At 38.4% G+C, this 20,027-nt stretch overlaps 1 protein-coding gene and 1 pseudogene across 2 annotated transcripts in view; one reads left to right on the top strand and one right to left on the bottom strand.

The window, feature by feature from the left end:
• The window catches only part of LOC144648516 (CCR4-NOT transcription complex subunit 11-like), a 3,974-nt gene extending 3,361 nt beyond the window's left edge, over positions 1–613 (top strand). Inside the window, exon 4 of the mRNA XM_078508045.1 lies at positions 608–613. Within this exon, the coding sequence (XP_078364171.1) occupies positions 608–613 (6 nt within the window). The remainder of the gene's footprint in view (positions 1–607) is intronic.
• An 87-nt stretch (positions 614–700) lies between these two features.
• On the bottom strand, positions 701–19,056 carry LOC144648515 (acyl-coenzyme A synthetase ACSM4, mitochondrial-like; annotated as a pseudogene). The gene is made up of 15 exons (XR_013569705.1): positions 18,991–19,056; positions 10,962–11,080; positions 9,692–9,792; positions 9,117–9,229; positions 8,556–8,692; positions 8,073–8,140; positions 7,925–7,979; positions 7,311–7,432; positions 4,850–5,204; positions 4,477–4,560; positions 4,261–4,362; positions 3,932–3,983; positions 3,110–3,191; positions 1,366–1,462; positions 701–862 (listed from the first exon to the last, which is right to left on the bottom strand). The product of XR_013569705.1 is annotated as an acyl-coenzyme A synthetase ACSM4, mitochondrial-like (transcript).
• Positions 19,057–20,027: the final 971 nt, after the last annotated feature.

The following is a 20,027-nucleotide window of genomic DNA, read 5'->3' as shown; positions in this document are numbered from 1 at the left end:
TAGTTTTCTGAAAAACAACATAGCTTCTTTTCCCTGTCGTTTATATTTATACCCAGTAAGTATAAATTGAGAAAACGCAAGCACAAGCGAAAGCAAAAAATTATTGGCCCCATACCCCCACGACTACATTTTACACTCAGATGGCGTCTCAGACTGCGTCGCGTCCCTCACCTTGTAAACAAGCCCTAGTTTATTTTTTTTCTTGCTTTTGTATCACAAACATAAGTATGTGTGTGCTACCATCACCCAAACGCAAACAAGGAGCAAACATTATTCACATTCTCTTGTCTTACTCTCTTCAGTGGAAGTATTAGTGTGCGTAGATGTAATCCGAAAATTGAACCCAACATTCTTTTGCAAAGAGATAAAGGTGACATCACAAGTGGCTAACGTAACTCAAAATTTTAGGATTCCGTCGCTTAAATAAGAGCGATCGAATTCAGTCGGCAATTATTAACCGAAACTTTAGGGAAGGGAAAACACAATAGAAGTAACGAAATTGTTTTTAGAAAAAAGTTATAATGCAATTTCCAAACACTGTTCAGCGTTGTTGTCAAGACATTTAGTTAATTGATAAAATAATTATAATATAATTTTTTTGTAACAGGAATAAACAGACAATTATATAACCTTATCTGGACACAACCAGGCCGCAGCGTTGGATTTCAAGTGCTCCTTATTTGTTGATTGAATGATTTATTTATTTATTTATTTCAAAGGAAAAAACAGACGATAATATAACCTTATCTGGACACAGCCAGGCCGCAGCATTGAATTTCAAGTGGTCCTGTAGTTCTTTTATCATTTCACCTTGGTTTTTGTGTCTAAAACAAGGTGACAACACAACGAACGCCCTTATAGCCTGCAAAAGTAAAAAAAACTAATGTTCCATCGCAATGGTTCCTGGGAAATGTTTAAATAAAATTACGAAAACGAATGTATTTCTTCCAACAATCGTTTTTTGTTTCATATCTTGACTCAAGAAAACGAATATGCAACAGTTTTTTTGTCAAAGTCAATGCCACCCTAGAAATACTATTTCTTTTTAGGCTGCATCAGATGATCGAATGGACTTATTCAACTTAAGATTTAAGTAAAAACAGACATGTAACCAGGTGCAAACCTGTTGCAAAAATTGAAACCGTCCATGAAGCGCATCACCTTTACACTGTAAAATGTAAGATCGCTGTCCGGCTCAAGTCATATTTTTCTTATATGGTTAACGTGTGTACAGAATATATGAACTGTATGGAAATGTACATTTCCCTAGTCTATTAAACACAGCAATCTCGTGATCAAAAGGTATTTGCTGAAATTACGAGGGTGTGGGCATTGAAATCAACTTAAAAAATTCATGATATGTACCTGTTTGTTAAGATGAGGACTGCTGACCACAGCACAGTCCCTTACAGCAGGATGTTCTTTCAGATTCTCCTCCACCTCATAAGGGTTCACTAAAAGCCTATAAAATACAGTGGAACCACCAATAAGGGGAGACCTTCAGGGCAAGGAGAATCAAAGACACCTCTATACACTGGGTTAAATAAAACTTGAAAGCAATGGTTTTTTTAAAAATAAATGGCTATATTTAGAGGGGAAGCCACATCAGCGCTAGCTGGTTTTCATGCGGGTCCTCTATCGAGGTCAAATTGGAATTTAGAAATGTCGGTTTTTCAGGAGGAAGGAAAACCGGAGAACCCGGAGAAGAACCCTCGGAGCAAAGGGGAAACAAACAACAAACTAAACCCACATATGGAACCGGGCCGGAATCGAACCCAAGTCACATTGCTGGGAGGTGAGCGCTCTCACCACTGCGCCAACCTCGAAGTTGACCATTAATTAAAATCAAGTAACATAACAAGATCATGCAGTTATTTGCTATGATTTAGAAATCACACATCTTTCTTTTGTTTTAGAACAAGATTTGTACACGGTACTCCATTTATATCATTCATTGAGAATTAAAGTTCAAGCTTTAAAAAGCTGTATCACTTGTGATTAGAATAGAACATATATATTTCCTTTATGAAGATTGAAGAAGCATTTAGGAGGCACAAAATTGTCTTTTTTCCGTAAATAGAGGTGTCCCTTTATATGAGCGTTTTCCGGGGACAAACTTTATAGATTTGCTATTTTATAGATAAGAGTTTCGTGACTCAAATCGTGCAACTATTTTAATCACATTTCACCAAGAGCGAGGATCATGTTTTCAGTTCAAGGGAAGCCAGTGTATTGTGGCCATAACGGAGCTAAAATTATAATAAAATGGCTTCGCTCATTCACAAGATACGCCTAGAACACCATGGTGAAGATATTAAGTGAATCATTCAGAGAGCAAATTGTAATTAGTTTTTAACGATATATCCAAGACACATGGGCAGAGTTTAAAAACGTCTGCCAGACGTTTTCAATTTTGATTGAAATCTCATGCCTGAATAACTCGTGATAATACCTCTTGTTATTTAAGTGGACTGTTATAGTCCTTTATAGTGAATTTTTCCTATCTTCTTAATATTTTAAGGATGTCTTTTTATATGTCTTTTTAAATTTTTAATTTGTACACGGCCCCACAAGCTTTTAGCTTTAAACTTTTTACCGTGGTTAAATAAAGTTATTATTATTATTATTATTATTATTATTATTATTATTATTATTATTATTATAGTCACTTTTAACAAAGCTAGACCATTATTCATTGGTTCCGATTAATGTAAATAATTCTTTTGACTTTTCGAAGTGATGGTCATAATACTGTCCCTTTAAGATCCGTCATTCTAACCAAGAATGGTAACTGTATTCTCCGACTTTTCCTAGGACTCTGCAATTTCAAATATAAATGAATTTTGGCTCTGTTTTAGTCGGAACGAAAAGACGAGATTTACTGAGAAGGCAAAAATATGCCAAGAAAAAAACGAAGAAATTTTAAAGGGTACAAGCTTCTTAAATTGCCTTTCCATATTAGATGTCATGAAACGTTTGCGCCGCGCTTCTCACACTCTACTTTCTCGTTGTTTGAAGTTAAAATCAGTCCTGCGAGCTCGTCCCACAACTCAAACGTAGAGCAATACTACAAACATAGTTGTAAAATAAGATCAGTTTAGTTTCTTACGATGTGTCCCAGTTAATAAGCATTTCATCAGCTCGTCCAGTGATCCAAAAATAACCTTCTGCGTCCATTCGACCCATATCACCTATTAAGCATACGAAGCATTATAATTGGGAGAGACTTATCAGAAGGTAGAGTTGTGCAACACGGGGATAACCGTAGGGTAAGACCCATTGTAACATAGAAATAGCACTGGTTCAAAATAGGATTGTGAAAAGAAAAAAGTGACTGGAACAACTATCGCGGTTTCTCTAAGGCCGATCGTAGAAAACTCTTTTCATGAGTGGGTCTAAACTGATGAAAGTTGCTTGATGCGCTTGTGTACCCAGAATCATAACAGGGGTTAAGGGCCAAGAGATCAACAATCAAGTTGGCCAATTAGTTCTTTTGGCTAAGGATTCTCGACAAAAGGGCAATGAGGTATGCTGACATCGAGAAAGACGCGTGGGAAATAATTGCTTCTGAGGATTGTTGCGAAGGTGGTGCACCGACGGCTGACAAGAAAAAGGCGAGCTATGATGAATAGAGCGTTGTACATAGAGAAAGGCTTCTGCCTCTTCTCAGCTCACCACCTTCATCTGCAACAACTGTTTAAGAACTTGCTTCGTTAGGGTTGGGCTTCTCAGCCACAGTAGGCGCTGCCTTTCGACAAAGATTAATGGATACCAATTAGGACCTTGGCTTGACGCACAAAGACATTTTAAGTTGTTTTTATAATTCTACGCAGCCAACTGGAAACACCGTTTCTACACTGTTTTTATATTCCGTTTTCCACAACCTTTACAATATCTTTTCATGAATCGAAGAAGTAGAGAGGATACAAACCTGTGATGTAGAAATCTCCGGTGTAACATGCTGCCGTTTTCTCAGGATCATCCTGAAAAAACAAAGTATATCTGTTATAATCTCGTGCCCAGATCACACTGCTATTGTAGGCGCTCCTCCAGTTTGTCAAAAAGGAGAGATCTGGGTACTGAGTACAGCTAAAGTTTGCAGCGTTGTGATTACGTATTCCGTGATTTAGAATCAGATTGTGTGCACTTTTAAAAAACTGATTGTTATAAGTCACATAACACGATAGTAAATAAGTAAATAATATTTATATGTATATATTTAGGGTCACAATAAAATTTTCTTCACTGACGTTTACTAACCTTGTAACAATTAAACAGTCCAACAGGACGGTAAGGCTTCACACGAACCACAACTCTTCCCAGTGTACCTGGAGGCACTTCTTGGTCATTGTCGTCAACGACCTAAGACGAGAAAAGGGAGAGCGAAAATGTAATTTGAAGAAATTCGAAAGAAATAGAATAATTGAAGTAACATGAAGTCCTAAGAGACGAAGAAGTAAACGCGCCTTTACTTACAAGCAAATCGACTCCAGGAAAAGCTTTGCCAGCAGAAACCAGATGTTCGTCATCTCCTGGTTCTCGTGACATAGTTAAAGTACTCTGCGAAGAGAGATAAACATAATCTGTTTAAGTAAGATTCGTTTCATTGAAGGTTTAAACCCAATAGATTTCTGGGAAGCCTTCACATAGTTAAGACGCAGCCATGAATGAGGAAGGTTCTAGCCCTCCTCGTATTTTAAAGTTCAACTCCTCGTACACACCACGTAAATACACCACGCTCCTTTTTGTATTAACTTCACACTAAAATGGAAACATGCAGGCCAGGTATGCAAATTAGACTGGAACGTGAAGTAGCTTGTAGTTGCAATACATATCTGAAACAACTTACTATCTCCGTTTGTCCATAATAGTCCCAAAGTTCCACTCCGGTTACATCTTTCCATTTTCGCAACACTTGTTTGTTTGATGGTTCTCCTCCGCCGAAACAAAGCTTTAGTGTGGGAAATGTGAAGCTGTTCATATCCTCCTCGTACAAAGCCTTCATGTACATGGAATGACCAGTTGTACATTGAGTTATAGGATACTTCTGAAGAGTCTCGAGAAATTCTTTGGCAGTTACTTTTTTATAGTGAGCAAATGCTCCGGCTCCCACGGACCATGTGCTGTAGAAACTGTCCGAAAGTAGCCAAGACCAACCAGTAGGGGAACAAACCCAGTAAAAATCTGTTTCTGTAAAACGACATCTAAGCTGGAATTTTCTGGCTCTATTTCTTTCTCGATTCTTTTGATAACAAAAAGACTGTGAAATACACTTGTCAGCCAAAAAAACGGGCGTGCTTTCTAACGTTGTCATTTAACAAATCGACCACTTTTTTTCATGGTCTACACTCTTACAGACCATAGAAATGACATCAAAAATGTTCAACAGCAGGTAGTGGTTAGGTAGTGGAACCACAAGCCGTTAGGCGAGTGGTTTCACTGCAAAATTTTGGACATTTTATGGCGTCATTAACGACACTTTGTTTAGCTTCTTCAAATATCTCTACAATTTTCAGCAGTCATATGATTATTTTCGATTTTTCAAAACGAAGTTTGATGAATTTTTGACTAAATAAAATCTAAAAATGTATTTTTTTGTGTTTTGGATTGTCTCCCAATGAAAGCGCAAGAAATATGTCAGTTTATATTTAACTAAGCTGGAATTTTCTGGCTCTATTTCTTCCTCGATTCTTTTGATAACAAAAAGACTGTGAAACACACTTCAGGGGCGTAGCCAGCTTTTTGAAGAGTTGTAGGCCTGGCCAACCTCTTTTTGTGAGGTTGGGGGGGAGGTCTACTGGTGAAGGTTTTGAGATCAATACATCTTCTAAATTCCAACATTTCGCAACAAGGAATTGCACTCGTTCGTAAATAAACGCACTTTTCGTTAACAGCTCATGCCGTTGTGCGTTTGCCTGTCATCTGGCTTACCAAGAAGGCTTCACAGTTTCCACTTACTAGATGATCTTTGAGCTAATCAGGAAAGAGGAGTTGCAAGATATATAATTTTAAGATGTATGTTAAAAATCGCTTTCTATATTTCATCTTGAAAGTGTACCAGCTCGAATGTTTTCTGTTGTACATTTTAAAAGTGCGAGTAGGCTGAAAAATTTGTAGACCCGGGCCTACGGGTCTATAGGCTAGCTACGCCCCTGCACTTGTCAGCCAAAAAAACGGGCGTGCTTTCTAACGTTGTCGTTTAACAAATCGACCACTTTTTTTTCATGGTCTACACTCTTACAGACCATAGAAATGACGTCAAAAAATGTTCAACACCAGGTAGTGGTTAGGTAGTGGAACCACAAGCCGTTAGGCGGGTGGTTTCACTGCAAAATTTTGGACATTTTATGGCGTCATTTCTATGGTCTATATACTAGTTATGCAACGCTTTCGAGTGGTATACTATGGAACATCCCACGAGTCACTTGTATTTTCTCGGTATACACACGAGCCTTTAGGCGAGTGTGTATACCAAGAAAATACAAGTGACAAGTGGGATATTCCATAGTATTCCACGAGAAAGTGTTGTGTAACTATTTTATACCATGCCATAGAAAATACGCTTACCAAATTTCGTCGAGAATACAATCGCAGCGCACGACGGGAAGGTTGGGTTGAATACCGTCGAATATACAACGGCTTTCCTGTATTCTGATTGGCTGTATTTTCTATGGCATGGTATAAAAGAGTGTAGAGCATGGAAAAATGTGGTCGATTTGTTTTATACCATAATAAACTCGAACAAGTATTTACCAAAAGCGATGCTTGACAGTAAAGAAACTTTGCCGAGGGGACGTAAAGAGTCCCGACATGTAAAAGCGAAAATAATACAAAAGAAGAAAAACAAGAATTAAAAGAATAACAATTTTAATTACCTTTTCCTCTCTCGTTGAGTGTTTGCCTATCGCTAGAAGCGAGCAAGATTATTATTCTTTCTGAAGATCTTGTTAGCGCTCGTTCACTGTTCACCGAGTTCGCTGTCGGTTCGCTAGCACCGTTCTTCTCAGTTAGACAAAAATTTCAAAAGCCTGGTAAATTTTCTTTCGACAGATCAACTGAGTAGAAGTCCAATCCTGAATTCCGAAAACAAATGCGTGCTTGATTCAAACAAAACAAGATGAAATTCGCTTTCATTCATGGAAACCAAACTTACACATTTCTTGCCCGCGCGTGTGCGTGGCGTGATCTGACGTCACTTTCATGGTCTATACTCTCATCGACAATATTTTTGGACCAATCAGCGCGCGAGAATTCTCTCGATTATGGTATAATTTATTTTTTATAACGCTACTAAGAACTATTTTACTTACTATCGAATTCCTGTGCTACCCAGACCCATGCTGGCGTGACAATGTTCAACCATCTTCGCATTTCCACTTGTGCCGCTTGTGAAGAATATGTTGGTGGGAGCTGAGCTTAAGGACTTAACAGACTACAAGAGAAAGTATCGTAACAACATAACATAACATAATGACATGACCTGACCTGACCTGACCTAATCTTTTATGCCTAAGCTAACATAACATAACACAACCTAGTAACCAAGAATCAATAATAACGTCCCGTGCCTATAACTAAGTCAATACTTTAGAATTCGCGGTCGCCTTTGGACACATGTGTTGACAGGATAATACAGATGGCAAAAGAATTGCATTGACACACGAAAATGATACACTGTGCATTCTCAATTCTTTGCTTTTTGAAAAATGAAGAAGTTCAATCACTCGAGCATTTACTTTTTCTTTCTACAACAGCGCAAGAGCTTTGGAATTTGTTCCTTCTTGGCTAATCGTACATAAGTTTGAAGAAATGCACTATACGGTACTATAAACGGCCTTTCTTTAAAATATCAATAGCACTTTTTGCTATGGACCCCCCTTGTCTTATTAGCTAAATATTTTATCTATCGTTATCATTATGCTACCTGAAAATCAGCACTCGCAGTTTCAAAAAGGTCTTCAAATGACAACCAGCCCTCCCTAGAAAAACATAACACGAAAGTATTGTCTCAATGTTGGTGAGCTATTGCACGAATATCAATTATAAATGGACCACTTGAGCTTTTACTTTACCATTTTTCATCTTTCATTCTGTTGATCACAATTCTGCTTCTTACTTCTACCTGACCAGAGCTAGTTATCTAAAAGTGACGAAGAGAAAAAAAAATTATCTAAGATTTCATTAAGGTTTATCTCTTGCTATACAAACAGGTGAGAAGTGAGAACACCTCAACTCACTCACGACTTCACGCCACGACACAACATCTTATGGCTGGCAGGTCAGGTTTATTAAATTTGAGATACAGTAGAATCCCGATTTTTCGAACCTCGAGGGGAAACGAAAATTGCTTCGAGAAATCGGGAGCTTTGAGAAACCGAGGGTTCGTTATCGAGAAATCGGGATTGTACTGAATGATGTAAACTTAACATGCAATTTTGCACAATCGTTTAAGCGTGCCTAGAATTAAGAAACACCAAACTGTATAACAAGAATTTTACTCCATAGCTCAAAGACACGTTGCAAAACAACTCAGAACAACAACAAGACAAACGAACCTGATTGACAATATCAATTAATTCGCTTTTAATCTGATCACAAGGGGCCGACACCACACACACTGGTTTTGACTTCAAAATTCTGCGATGAAGTTCTTTTGGACCAATATTTACTGGAGTTATAATTAATACTCCACCTGTGGAAATAAATAACCATCCACAAAGGTACTTGTTGTTGTAATTATTTAGAGAAAAATCGTTTTTATATACAACTCCTGGGCTCCTTTCTTGCTATTTGGCAGGCGCAATCGGTACTTTTTTCCTTTTTATGAGAAGTGACAATTGTGTTGAAGCAAAACTGAGCTCAGACCTAATCAATAGCGAATTGTCTAGCGGGTGAATTTTTTTTTGCGGTACTTTGTCAAATTTATCGCGTAGTGAAATCTGGAAAATTCAAACACATTCTGCCGTTAAACTGCGACCACTACGCGTCTTTTGCACAGAAAGCTACACTGTACAAATGCAATAACCTTTACTAAAAAATTAATAAAAACAATACTACAATGCACTGTGTCTCCTGGGTGTTCTTCTGAGTTTTCCTCTCGAAAATGGTGGTGGTACCTGTTCTTAAACACGCATCCTGTATCAGCCAGTACTCTGGAATTGTGGGTAATATCACCATCACATGGTCTCCTGGTTTGATGTCGGCTACTGTGGACAGGATACTGGCAGTCCTGAAATGGAGAAAAAAACAGTTAAGTATCGCTTCAGCTGAGAAAACAAAGCAAAAAGAACAGGCAGGCCGCTCGGAGAGCGTTACGTGGACCATACGATTACTGATGGGGAGTGAAAAATCCCCCCAAACATTATCAATCAAGCGCTTCTGAATTTAAAAAATAACGATCAGCCATCTAAGCAATATCCTTTGCAGGGCTATAAGAAGAAATAGATCTATCGAGCAGCTAAAATTCATGCAACCACTCATAAATAATCTAATGGTCTTTTCCCAAAACTCGATTATTTAACTGAGCCATCTGCTACTGAAACGAAATGTAAAGGCTTTATGAAAATTAAGGCTAACCTGTTCTTTACAAGATGGCTGGAAGATTTAAAAAATGTTTTCACGGTTACAATTAACCGAATTCTTTAAATAATCGGCGGAGAACGGATAAAGATTGTACGGGAAGTTATCTTACTTTTTCGATTTTATGGCGACATCTTGAAAACTCCATTTAACTTCGTTGTCGACTCCATCAACCCACCACAGAGCTGGGTAATCACTTTTTCTTGTGCCTTCCTAAAATAAAATAGAACAGCAAAAATTGTGAAGGCAAGAAACTAAGAAACTAAAGGGGGCTTCTGAAATATTGTTCCAAATAGACTTCACTTCGCGCATGATTCCGCCTCTTCTTTTTTTATCTTCAATCTAGATTTCCACTTCATTTTATATTCAGTTACTTTATTGCATTTTTAGAGGAATTGCGTTTATTGGTGTTATTGAAAAAATGCTGAAGTATTGTAATTGCGATATATAATAAGAAAATAAGAAAATGTGATGCAAGATGTAAATGTTGCATGTAACGTTCCGTGATGAAATTAAGAAACTAAAATATACGTTTCGTTCAATTTTTTCAGTAACAGGAAAAAATGAAAGGAACTGAACTGGTAAAAACTGGTATTAAAAAGTGTAATTTAATGTAATGTAATGTAATGTAATGTAATGTAATGTAATGGAATGGAATGGAATGGAATGGAATTTAATGTTAGAGCTTGTTAATATACATAAAAATTGTTCCTGGTAGAAGGGTCAACCTCTATACAGAGCCATCCCGGGTGAGAGAGCTTTTCATACATTTCTTTACAAATAGCTAAGAACCGTTTATATAAAAAAATTTTGAAGTTGGCCCAGGGAGCAGAATAAACCTGGGTGGAGGGTTACTCGCTTTGAAGGTACGTAATGTGTCTATTAAAGGGGGGGGGGGGGGGGGTTACATGTTAACACTTTAGCTATTTGGAATCGTGCATCAGGGACAAGTCTGGACATACAAAGCAATACCACATTGTAATGCAAGTTTTGAAAGAAACGAAAGGTATTGTAAACAATCAAGCCTGTTTTATTAGACATTGTGGAATGCGGACAGAAGCAAACAGTAACCAGGGTTCCTTTTTATTCTCATATGAAAGGGACGGGTATGCTCGTCGGAAATTTAGATTGACCCCCTTACGACTGAAGACAGGTTCAAGTATTTCAAACATTTTTTGGCCCCGAAAATATACTACTTGCCATACGTGATCGGTCTAGACCGCCAACACAGGGTAAAGAGGAAGAATAGTGTCTTTGCCTAAGCTCTTCTAAGGGGTCTTCTACTCGAGGTTTGACCGAGCCAGAAGTGGGCTCGCCTCACCTAATGCGGGACCAGTTTAGCTGTTGAAAGGGTCGCCGTTTAATTAAACAAACGTTCTCACCTTTTCGTTTTGTGCCCATTCGTCTATGACGTCAGCAAAGTTAAAGTACTTCGGAACTTGAAAATCTTTTGTTCCCCAGATTACCACGTCATCCATCAGCAAAGTAGCTTTGAGATCCACTGCAAGACAATGACAGTAATTTAGTTAGGCTGCTGTTAACCTTTGCTGTGGTGACATTACCAAATGGACTGTGACCTCGAACTTTCTGTCAGCTAATAGAATGGAAATAGTTATTTTAAATAAACAGAATAAATGCGATATTTATTCAATTGTACTGCAACATTGCACTTGCGCTAATTTCGCATTGCTCTTCTCATTTAGTAGATTACTCTTGAGCAACAAACTACCAACTTAGCGAAGCGCTTCGCTACCCTCACGCAATCCGTCACGGAATAAATTAACTTTCACTTGGTTCGAGATAAACTTTTCCTGTTTATTTTATTTATAATTTATTATTAAAATGGCGTGAAACGAAAAGACTTTTGTTGAAATAGCGACAGCGAAGGAAAGAATTAAATAAGAAAACTACGGCGAATCTATTAGCAGAAAGCTATCAAGACGAAACTGGATTGCAATCAGTCAAAAACTTTCGTTGCTTGTCCTTCACTAGCCTCCTACGCAAAGAACGACTGCGTGGGAGGTTAGTCCTTCACCGTCTAGTACAGTATTTCGCTATAAAGGGTACAAGATTCTTTATGGCTGTGGCCGATCAAGACGTCATAACTTCAACAAAAGAAAATTGAAAGGAAACAACCTACATAATGAGGGTTTGCATTAAATATATAGTCTATTTATCCCACCTTTAAACAAGTAGATTTGTGCTGGAAAAGTAGCAACAAATGGGGATGCCGAAAAGATTTTGTATGCTTAATGATAAAGCGTAGACTGCATTGGTCGGAAGAGTTCCGTTATAGTATTTTTTCGACTTTTTTTGCTTGTTTACAAGCAAAAAGTAGGAGAATAGCGTTTACATCGGCTAAAATCTGAACCGGAAGGGATCGCATTCTTGTTAACTCTCAAGGGACTGTTTTAATTTCTCAAGGGAATACTTTCCGCTGTGGGTGATCAAAGCGCGTGACTTGTAAAGTGTCACTCTATAGTTGTGCTTCAGCACTTCCGTTCTTGTAGAAAAAACGTGACTTGTCAATTTACAAACGTTATATAAGAATCAAAAACGTGAGTAGCCAAATCTTACATCACATAACCAATTAAGAATGTAAGGGGTTCAGCGCTCGAAGGCAGCGAAGTTTAAAACGATTAAGAACGCAATTTTTACTAGTACAAGTCTTTAGGCGCTAATATTAATTTACCTAAAACGATTAACAACGCAAATTTGTACTCGTACAAGTCTTTCACACACTAAAACGTTGCTAATAGTTAACCAAAGGGAACTCATTTCGTGACAATTGATTATTTCTGCTGAGTTGCACAATTTAGAATTGCAACATCATCTAGCGAAGCGCACTATTACTAAAAATAGATTTCGCCACATGATACCCCCCCCCCCCCCCCCCGCGTGAGTCGGACAAAAATTTTAGTTTCGGCAAAGGCTTTGTATGGAGGGGACGCATCCTTGACAAGAAAAAAAGGGCGAGAAAGGCACAATTCGAGGCCGAGATTCTCGAAAGGCTCGAAAAATGATAGATTCCAAACATTTTTGCTTTAGTAATTGAAAAACAGATTGAAGGTATCCAAAAAATGGCCCAAAATTGAATTTATTAGTCGAAGATCCGGCAATGACACCTTGATTCCCACTGCAAAATTATTCAGGCTGCCGAGAAATTTAAGCGGCGGATAGCGAATTACTATCAAATTATATAATTGCGAAGGATAGCACTTGTATGTTTGCTTCATTTAGGCCCCGGAAAGATCGGCGTCGGTTGCAAGAAATTCAGAATTCTTCCCGAATTTGACGGCACTGATCGCCGGCCATCCGATCTGTTTCGACACATGATAGATAGAGGGCGAAAATATTATGCTATTCAAACGCCTTTCTAATGGAATTGACGGCGGGTTTGATTTTAATAAAGCTGTTATTTATCCCCATTACTATTACAGACTGCAGCTACAGCTGCCGAGCTCGATCAGTGTATATTAAATAGTATTTGCCGCGACAATTGTGTAACGAAATTGACCTCTTTAAATATTCGGGTCAAGCAAGGGGACCGATCGGACGAGCGTTTCTTTGTGTAATTTTGTGGTGGCATAAATCTGAGGTTAGCTCTGTTGTGTTGCAAAATGTGCCACTAAGAACAGTGTAAACGTTTTACATTTCTCATAAAAATAAATGTTTTCTTTCAGCAAATCGGGCCTTTATAATCCATTCAATAACTGAGAGTAAAACATTTTACACATTTATTGAATAATCGCTCTGTTTGACAAACCTTTTGTTTCAAACCACGGTTTGAGCTTTCTACGTTGCACAGGTAAGGCTTTCTAAATTCCGAGCCAATCTGGCCATGGTTTGGTGAAACAATCGCTAAATATGCCTCCAAAGTGGCCGCCAACCATACATTGCTCTTACAGAGATAGCCTGTTGTGAAATTACTTCCGGTGGAAACAGTAAACGTTAAACGTTTCTTCTGTTCAGAAGTTAATGCATCGCCATTAGGAAAATAAACAGCAACTGTTTTGCTGGAAATGTAGTCGTTAGAAATGACATGTGTAGCCGTAAGGTAAAGAATAACGCGAGGAGAAGCGGCTTTTGGTAATATCCAAACGAAAATTTACTTCTCAATGTGGGGTTAAGATTGCGTGACGAGACAAAAGGTAACTCTGTCGTGCGTAACCTAACCTGCGATACACCGATTCAGCGTAAGCCGGAAGTTGCATGGAAACGAGGCCTAAGGGCCCTCGGCGGCTAAAAACTATAAAGATTTTACTAGCGTGTGGGGCGTTTCAAGTATTTCCTTTACAAATTAGCCACGATTCTTGATCCCTATCAGTGCAAACGTATAAAGAGAAGAAATTTTAATGTCTACCAGGCGACAGGCGAAATTCTAACAGCTTAGCGGTACGATTTTGCTGCCAAACTTCAATATTCCCTCGCCAGCATAGGCTGGATTTCATCTGTTCTCTCAGGTAGATTACAATCAATTTTGAATTTTGTTAATCAATAAATGAAACCACTTTAAAGTCCAGAATACCTTTTAACCCTTTCCTTACCAGGTAGCCCTGTGGTTTTCGATCTGAATGAAAACTTTCTAGTATTATGGAGAAACTCGCGTATTCACGCAAACATCATTAAAGACAGTCTACTGATTCTGTTACAGAATTTGACAGATTTTTTCAGTAGAATTTGTGATTGGCATGAACTGTTTCAGGTGTAAATTAAATTGTACATGCATTTGAGTTGCAGATTCATACAGGTTAATAATAAAATAAAGCCGACTTTCATATCAAAAGAATGATAATATAAAGTACACAACGTCGTTTTTGACGCCAATGGGTGAGTCGGTGTGTATACATGGAAGCTTATTTAGTGTTTAAAGTCATCAATGCTTTTTAAACACACAAATTCTAGAGTAGTAGCAAAGTGTAGCAGTGTATACAAAGCAGACTCGGTTGTTATTACCGGTAAAGTTATACCGACCTGGAGGCTTACATGTAAACAAGAAAATATTTTCTTGCCGGTCAAATTCGATCCAGTTCACAAATGAAATCAGGTCCGTCCGTAAAAAAATTCAGTGAAAAAATCTGACATACCTGTATTTGACTGGGTTGACTGTACGCTTTTCGATTGTTGATTAATTATTATGATTGGAAAATGTAACAACAAACTGCAGTACATGTTTACCCGAGCTTCTCTGTCGAAACAAACTAACATAATTTAGATAACTGAAACTATTTGTGACACATGTTTACGCGTGACCTTCTCTACGATTCTGTGTCGATACCTGCAACTTTTTATTCGGATTGAAAACCTAAGGGTCTCTCAAAACCAAATTTGTACTTCAAAAGTTCCATTCAGTAAATCATAAGGTAGTTCGTTTTATTGATTAACAAAATCCAAAATTGAGTGTGAACGGCAAACATTCAGGTTATGCTGATGAGCGAATATAAAGTATTCGATTCCAAAGAAGGAGACAACAAAATCTTACCGGTAAGCTGTAAGAATTTCTTCTCTAGCCTGCAAGACCTTAAATTTCTTCTTCTTATACTTTTGAACTTAGGGTTCCTGCTAGGCATGGTAACTTACCTAAGCAAGTTCATCCCAAACATGAGCGCCTTAACTGAGCCGCTAAGAGTCCTACTCAAGCAAGAGGTACAATGGCACTGGGAGGAGCAGCAAGAAAAAGCTCTTAATGAAATTAAGAAGGTCCTAACCTCAAAACCAGTACTGAGCTACTATGATGTAAACAAGCCTGTGAAGCTCTCAGTAGATGCATCCCAATCAGGACTTGGAGCTGTGTTACTTCAAGATAATCAGCCTGTGGCATATGCATCAAAATCCCTGACTGACTGCCAGAAAGGATATGCACAGATTGAAAAAGAAACACTGGCAATAGTATTTGGATGCGAACGTTTTCATCAGTACCTGTATGGCAAAGAAATAGAAGTAGAATCTGATCACAAGCCACTAGAAGCAATTTTTGCCAAACCAATTGCCAAAGCACCACCCAGAATACAACGCCTACTGCTTCGATTGCAGCACTACCACCTAAACGTGAAGTACGTTCCAGGAAAACTGATGTTCATTGCTGATGCACTATCCAGAGCCCACCTGGAGACCACTAACACTAATCAAGGGATACCTGATGCTGAAATTGAAATGCAAATCCATCTCCTGGTAGCTAATCTCCCAATTTCAGAACAGAAACTGAAAGAGTTTCAAGAAGCAACAAAGGCAGATCAATCTCTTCAGACAGTTGCACAGCTGACCAAACAAGGATGGCCTGACCACAAGAATAAAGTACCTGCTGATGCAAAACCATACTGGAGTTTCAAAGAAGAAATTCATGAAGCAGATGGAATTCTTTTCAAAAGTCACAAGATGATTGTTCCTGAACGACTGAGACCCGAAATGCTTAAAAGAATTCACGAAAGCCACCTTGGAATTGAGAAGAGCAAGCGAAGAGCCCGTGACATCCTGTACTGGCCGAACATGAATGCACAGATTACAGATGTGATTGCAAATTGCAGTTCATGCCTAAAGCATAGAAAGAACAATACCAAAGAGCCACTGATACAGCATGAAGTTCCAGATAGGCCCTAGCAAAAGATCGCCTGCGATCTATTCACCCTTGGTGGAAAGGATCGCCCCATGTAAGGGAATCCAAGAGAGTCTTGGATTCCGGATTCCGCATCGTGGATTCCGGATTCCAGTTACTGGATTCCGGATTCAATGCCTGAGGATTCCGGATTCCAAAAGGTGCGAGGTTACGGATTCCACACCTTTTAAATCTGTTTTTTAGTGGTACCTCAACAGCAGATTACGCTATTTTTATAGCATATTCAGCTGTTAAGATGCGATGTCGTCTATTTTCTTTCTTTTTTTTAGTATATTAAATTTAAATATACGTAAAAACGTAGAGCGTAAAGCGAGAAAAAAATTCAATTAAATAACAATATTGATTACTTCGAAATTACGCACGTATTTCTATAGAACAAAGAACAGCTGGACTTACATTTATAATTCCATGCAAAAAGCTTAATCCCTAGCCAGCTGTGTACAGCCGTCCCGCTCCCCTAAAAAAAATCGGGAGGGAACCGTTCCCACCCTGATTTTTTTAGGGGAGTGGGACGGCTGTACACAGGCTACTTAATCCCGTAAATACTGTTTCACAGTTCGATACGCTAACTTAGCTCGCAGTCCCGCGCATCAAGAATTTGAGTGAAGAAGCGTGAGGCAACTAGGGGGTCCGGGGGCATAGTCTCAGATACCGGACAATGCATTTAAAATTAGAAGAAAATAAACGTTCAGCGCTTAAAATATTGCTGTAAAAATGATATATTGCTTAAAGAGGAGATGAATCGGGGTACGCAAATCCGCCGATCCGTGCCGTTTTTGGGCCAAATCCGTCAATTCGCCACTGTTCTCGTTCAAGTCCAAATCCGCATTACATGAAAACTTTGTGTGGTATAGATTCGCTGCAACGGAAAGTAGATGTTGCTTCTTATGCCAACTGTTTCAGAAGGTTCGTTTCACTGCTTGTCAGTTGCGACAATTACGCCAACATACCGACGAAAACCGACCAAAGTGATCCGGACTACGCTAAATACAGTTGAACCTCGCTAATTCGAACTCGGTTATTTCGAATTCCCCGTTAATTCGAACTAAAACCCGTTTCCCTTGGATTTGCCCTTCAGTCATTTACTATCGGCTATGTCGAACTCCCGCTATTTCGAACTATTTTTTGTTTCCCCTGACGGTTCGAAATAACAGGGTTCAACTGTATCTGTTGCAGGTCAAATTGGTTTTCAGGTTAAATCTGTTTTTAGTCGATTTCAACCAAGGCATTAAAATCTGTTTAATCGCTACCCTGAGTTTCATGCCTCATGCGAGGCAATCATCATCAGGGGACTGCCAGAAAAAACGGTTACATTGAAAGAAATTTGAAAATACAGAACAATACAATACATTGTGTGTCACATGTCACGTCACGCGGGAACTTTATCACCAGTTACATGATAACGTTTTCCAGCAAGAATTTCCTAGCATGTCTGCAACACGATACGGGCTCGCTTCCGGTTTACATAAAATGAAACATTTCTCCCACAAACACAAATTACATCTCTTGGTTATATTCGAATAAGACCTAGGCTGTTTAACTTTGCACCACTTGATGTCATGCTTAGTGTTCTGATCTTTCAAACTCCATATATACTTGTAAAAAAAAAAAATTGAAAACTAACTTTGGGACTTAAACTGATCTTACCTGATTTGCTCCGGCAATGATACAGCGTACTATCTTGAGAACGGTTATTTCATTCAAGTGATGATGGGGAATATGCTAAAATGTGATGTTTCTAATACTTTGTTATGACATCTCGAATAAGGTTATTGGTTGCCTAAGGGGATGGGGTAGACCCTGTCCCAAGGTCTCACATTAATGGCTCGTTCCTTGTCCAAGAAATTAACAACAGGAACTCCTACCTACAGTGGAGGACCAGTAGAATAAAGCATTCCGGAATCATGTAAACAGGCCCATAGACTCATTTCAATTTTGTGCGTTTTCTGTTGCTTTTAAGAAAGAAAATTACACTAAAAGACATTATTTTATGTATTCATATTGCCAAGTTTAAAAATTCATTTAGTTTTCGACCATGACAACGGCGGTTGTCATCAAAAATTCAAAATTAACGTGGCCGTTTGATCATAAATTTTATGTTTATATCATATAGTTTATAAAATAGAAATAGATGAATGTTTCCTTTCTCTTCTCTTCTTTTTATATGTAAGTGTTATCATTATAAGATTCTGGCAACGCGAGACATGTTTGCTTATTATACCGGGCATTCTTTTAACTCTTGAGCGTACAAATTACACGGGTATAAGAGTAATTGTGATTCCCAGATTAGAGACCTCCTGAAGAAAATAACAACCCAACTGGCTTTAAAAGAAGCGTGCTACAGACTGACATAGCTTTACTTTCGCATCTGTGAATGTGGCGTCTGAAGGAAACCGTGCAAAATTACACTCCCGCAATTTCCAGTATCAATTAATAGCAACTGTGAAAAAAAAAACACTACTGCCAAATTCTAATTCGATCGGGAAAACACGGCCCCACAAGCTTCTCTGAGCTTTAAAAAGACAGCCGTGCGTGTTTAAGTAAAGGTAAGGTAGGGTGATGTAAGAAAAATTCTGTTACACTATCAACGATCTAGAGTAAAACTGCAAACGATGAAAGCTGATTTAATTGAAAACAACGACACCTAATAAATACGTTTTAAAATAAAAAATGCGCATCGGTTTTCGCATTTTCCACGATTCGCGTTATTAACGGTTGGGTCAGCCTTGATATGTCACGTGAAGTCTGTGCAAAGAAACAAATTTGAAAACTAACTTTGGGGCTTCAACTGATCTTACCTGATTTTTCTCCGGCAATGATACAGCGTACAGGGTACTATCTTGAGGACGGTTATTTAATTCAAGTGATGATGGGGAATATGCTAAAATGTGATGTTTCTAATACTTTGTTATGACATCTCGAATAAGGTTATTGGTTGCCTAAGGGAAGGGGTAGACCCTGTTCCAAGGTCTCACATGAATGGCTCGTTCCTTTCGAGAGAACAATGCCCCTTGTCCAAGAAATTAACAACATGAACTCTTACCTACAGTAGAGGACCAGTAGAATAAAGCATTCCGGAATCATGTAAACAGGCCCATAGACTCCTTTCAATTCTGTGCGTTTTCTGTTGCTTTTAAAGTGTATATGACATGAAAAATATTTTCTGCTTATTTGAAAGGCCTTTCGAAATACAGAAGAATGGCGTTTTTCTTTTCGAAATATCTTTTTTCATTTTAGAGATATTGACGTTTTTGTATTATGCAAATTAGATCAATGATGACGTCATAAGATTTGACTCTAAAAAATGGTAAAATACTGAATAAAATATATCTCTGGAAATATTGAAGCAGTGTTCTTGAAACTTGGCGCCACAAATGTGCATCACAACAGGAACAAAATGACACCCTTAGTATTGTTGCCATAGCAACTCTTTCAGCTCCAGTCTCTCTCTGTCAAAAAGACAAATATCCCCATATCTGGCCTCTAAAGTGAGACAAAGGGTCCTGCTTAGAACAGACATAGTTCCCATATTGACTTAATTCCCACCATCGGTTTGGCTGCGCTAGATGGTTCTTGGTTTAAGACAAAAACTGGGAATTTCAGTTTTTATTGAGACAGCACCAGCAGCAAAACTGTTGCCATGGCAACAGCCCTAAGAGTGACATTTTGTTTCTTTTGTGATGCACATTTAAGGTGCCAAGTTTTAAGGTCGCGCGGGACCCTCGCTCATTAATAAATTCATTAGCCAAATTTCTTGACGGAGTGTTATCTTGTAAAGCTTTAATTCACTACGTTTTGAACATCGATTCCTCTAAAATTTAACAAGGATATTCGG

Source organism: Oculina patagonica, chromosome 4 (genome assembly GCF_052425735.1).
Source record: "Oculina patagonica isolate OP01 chromosome 4, crgOcupat, whole genome shotgun sequence".
Classification (NCBI taxonomy): domain Eukaryota; kingdom Metazoa; phylum Cnidaria; class Anthozoa; order Scleractinia; family Oculinidae; genus Oculina; species Oculina patagonica.
Note: the sequence above shows the minus strand (reverse complement) of the source record. Positions and strands in the feature narration are given on the sequence as shown.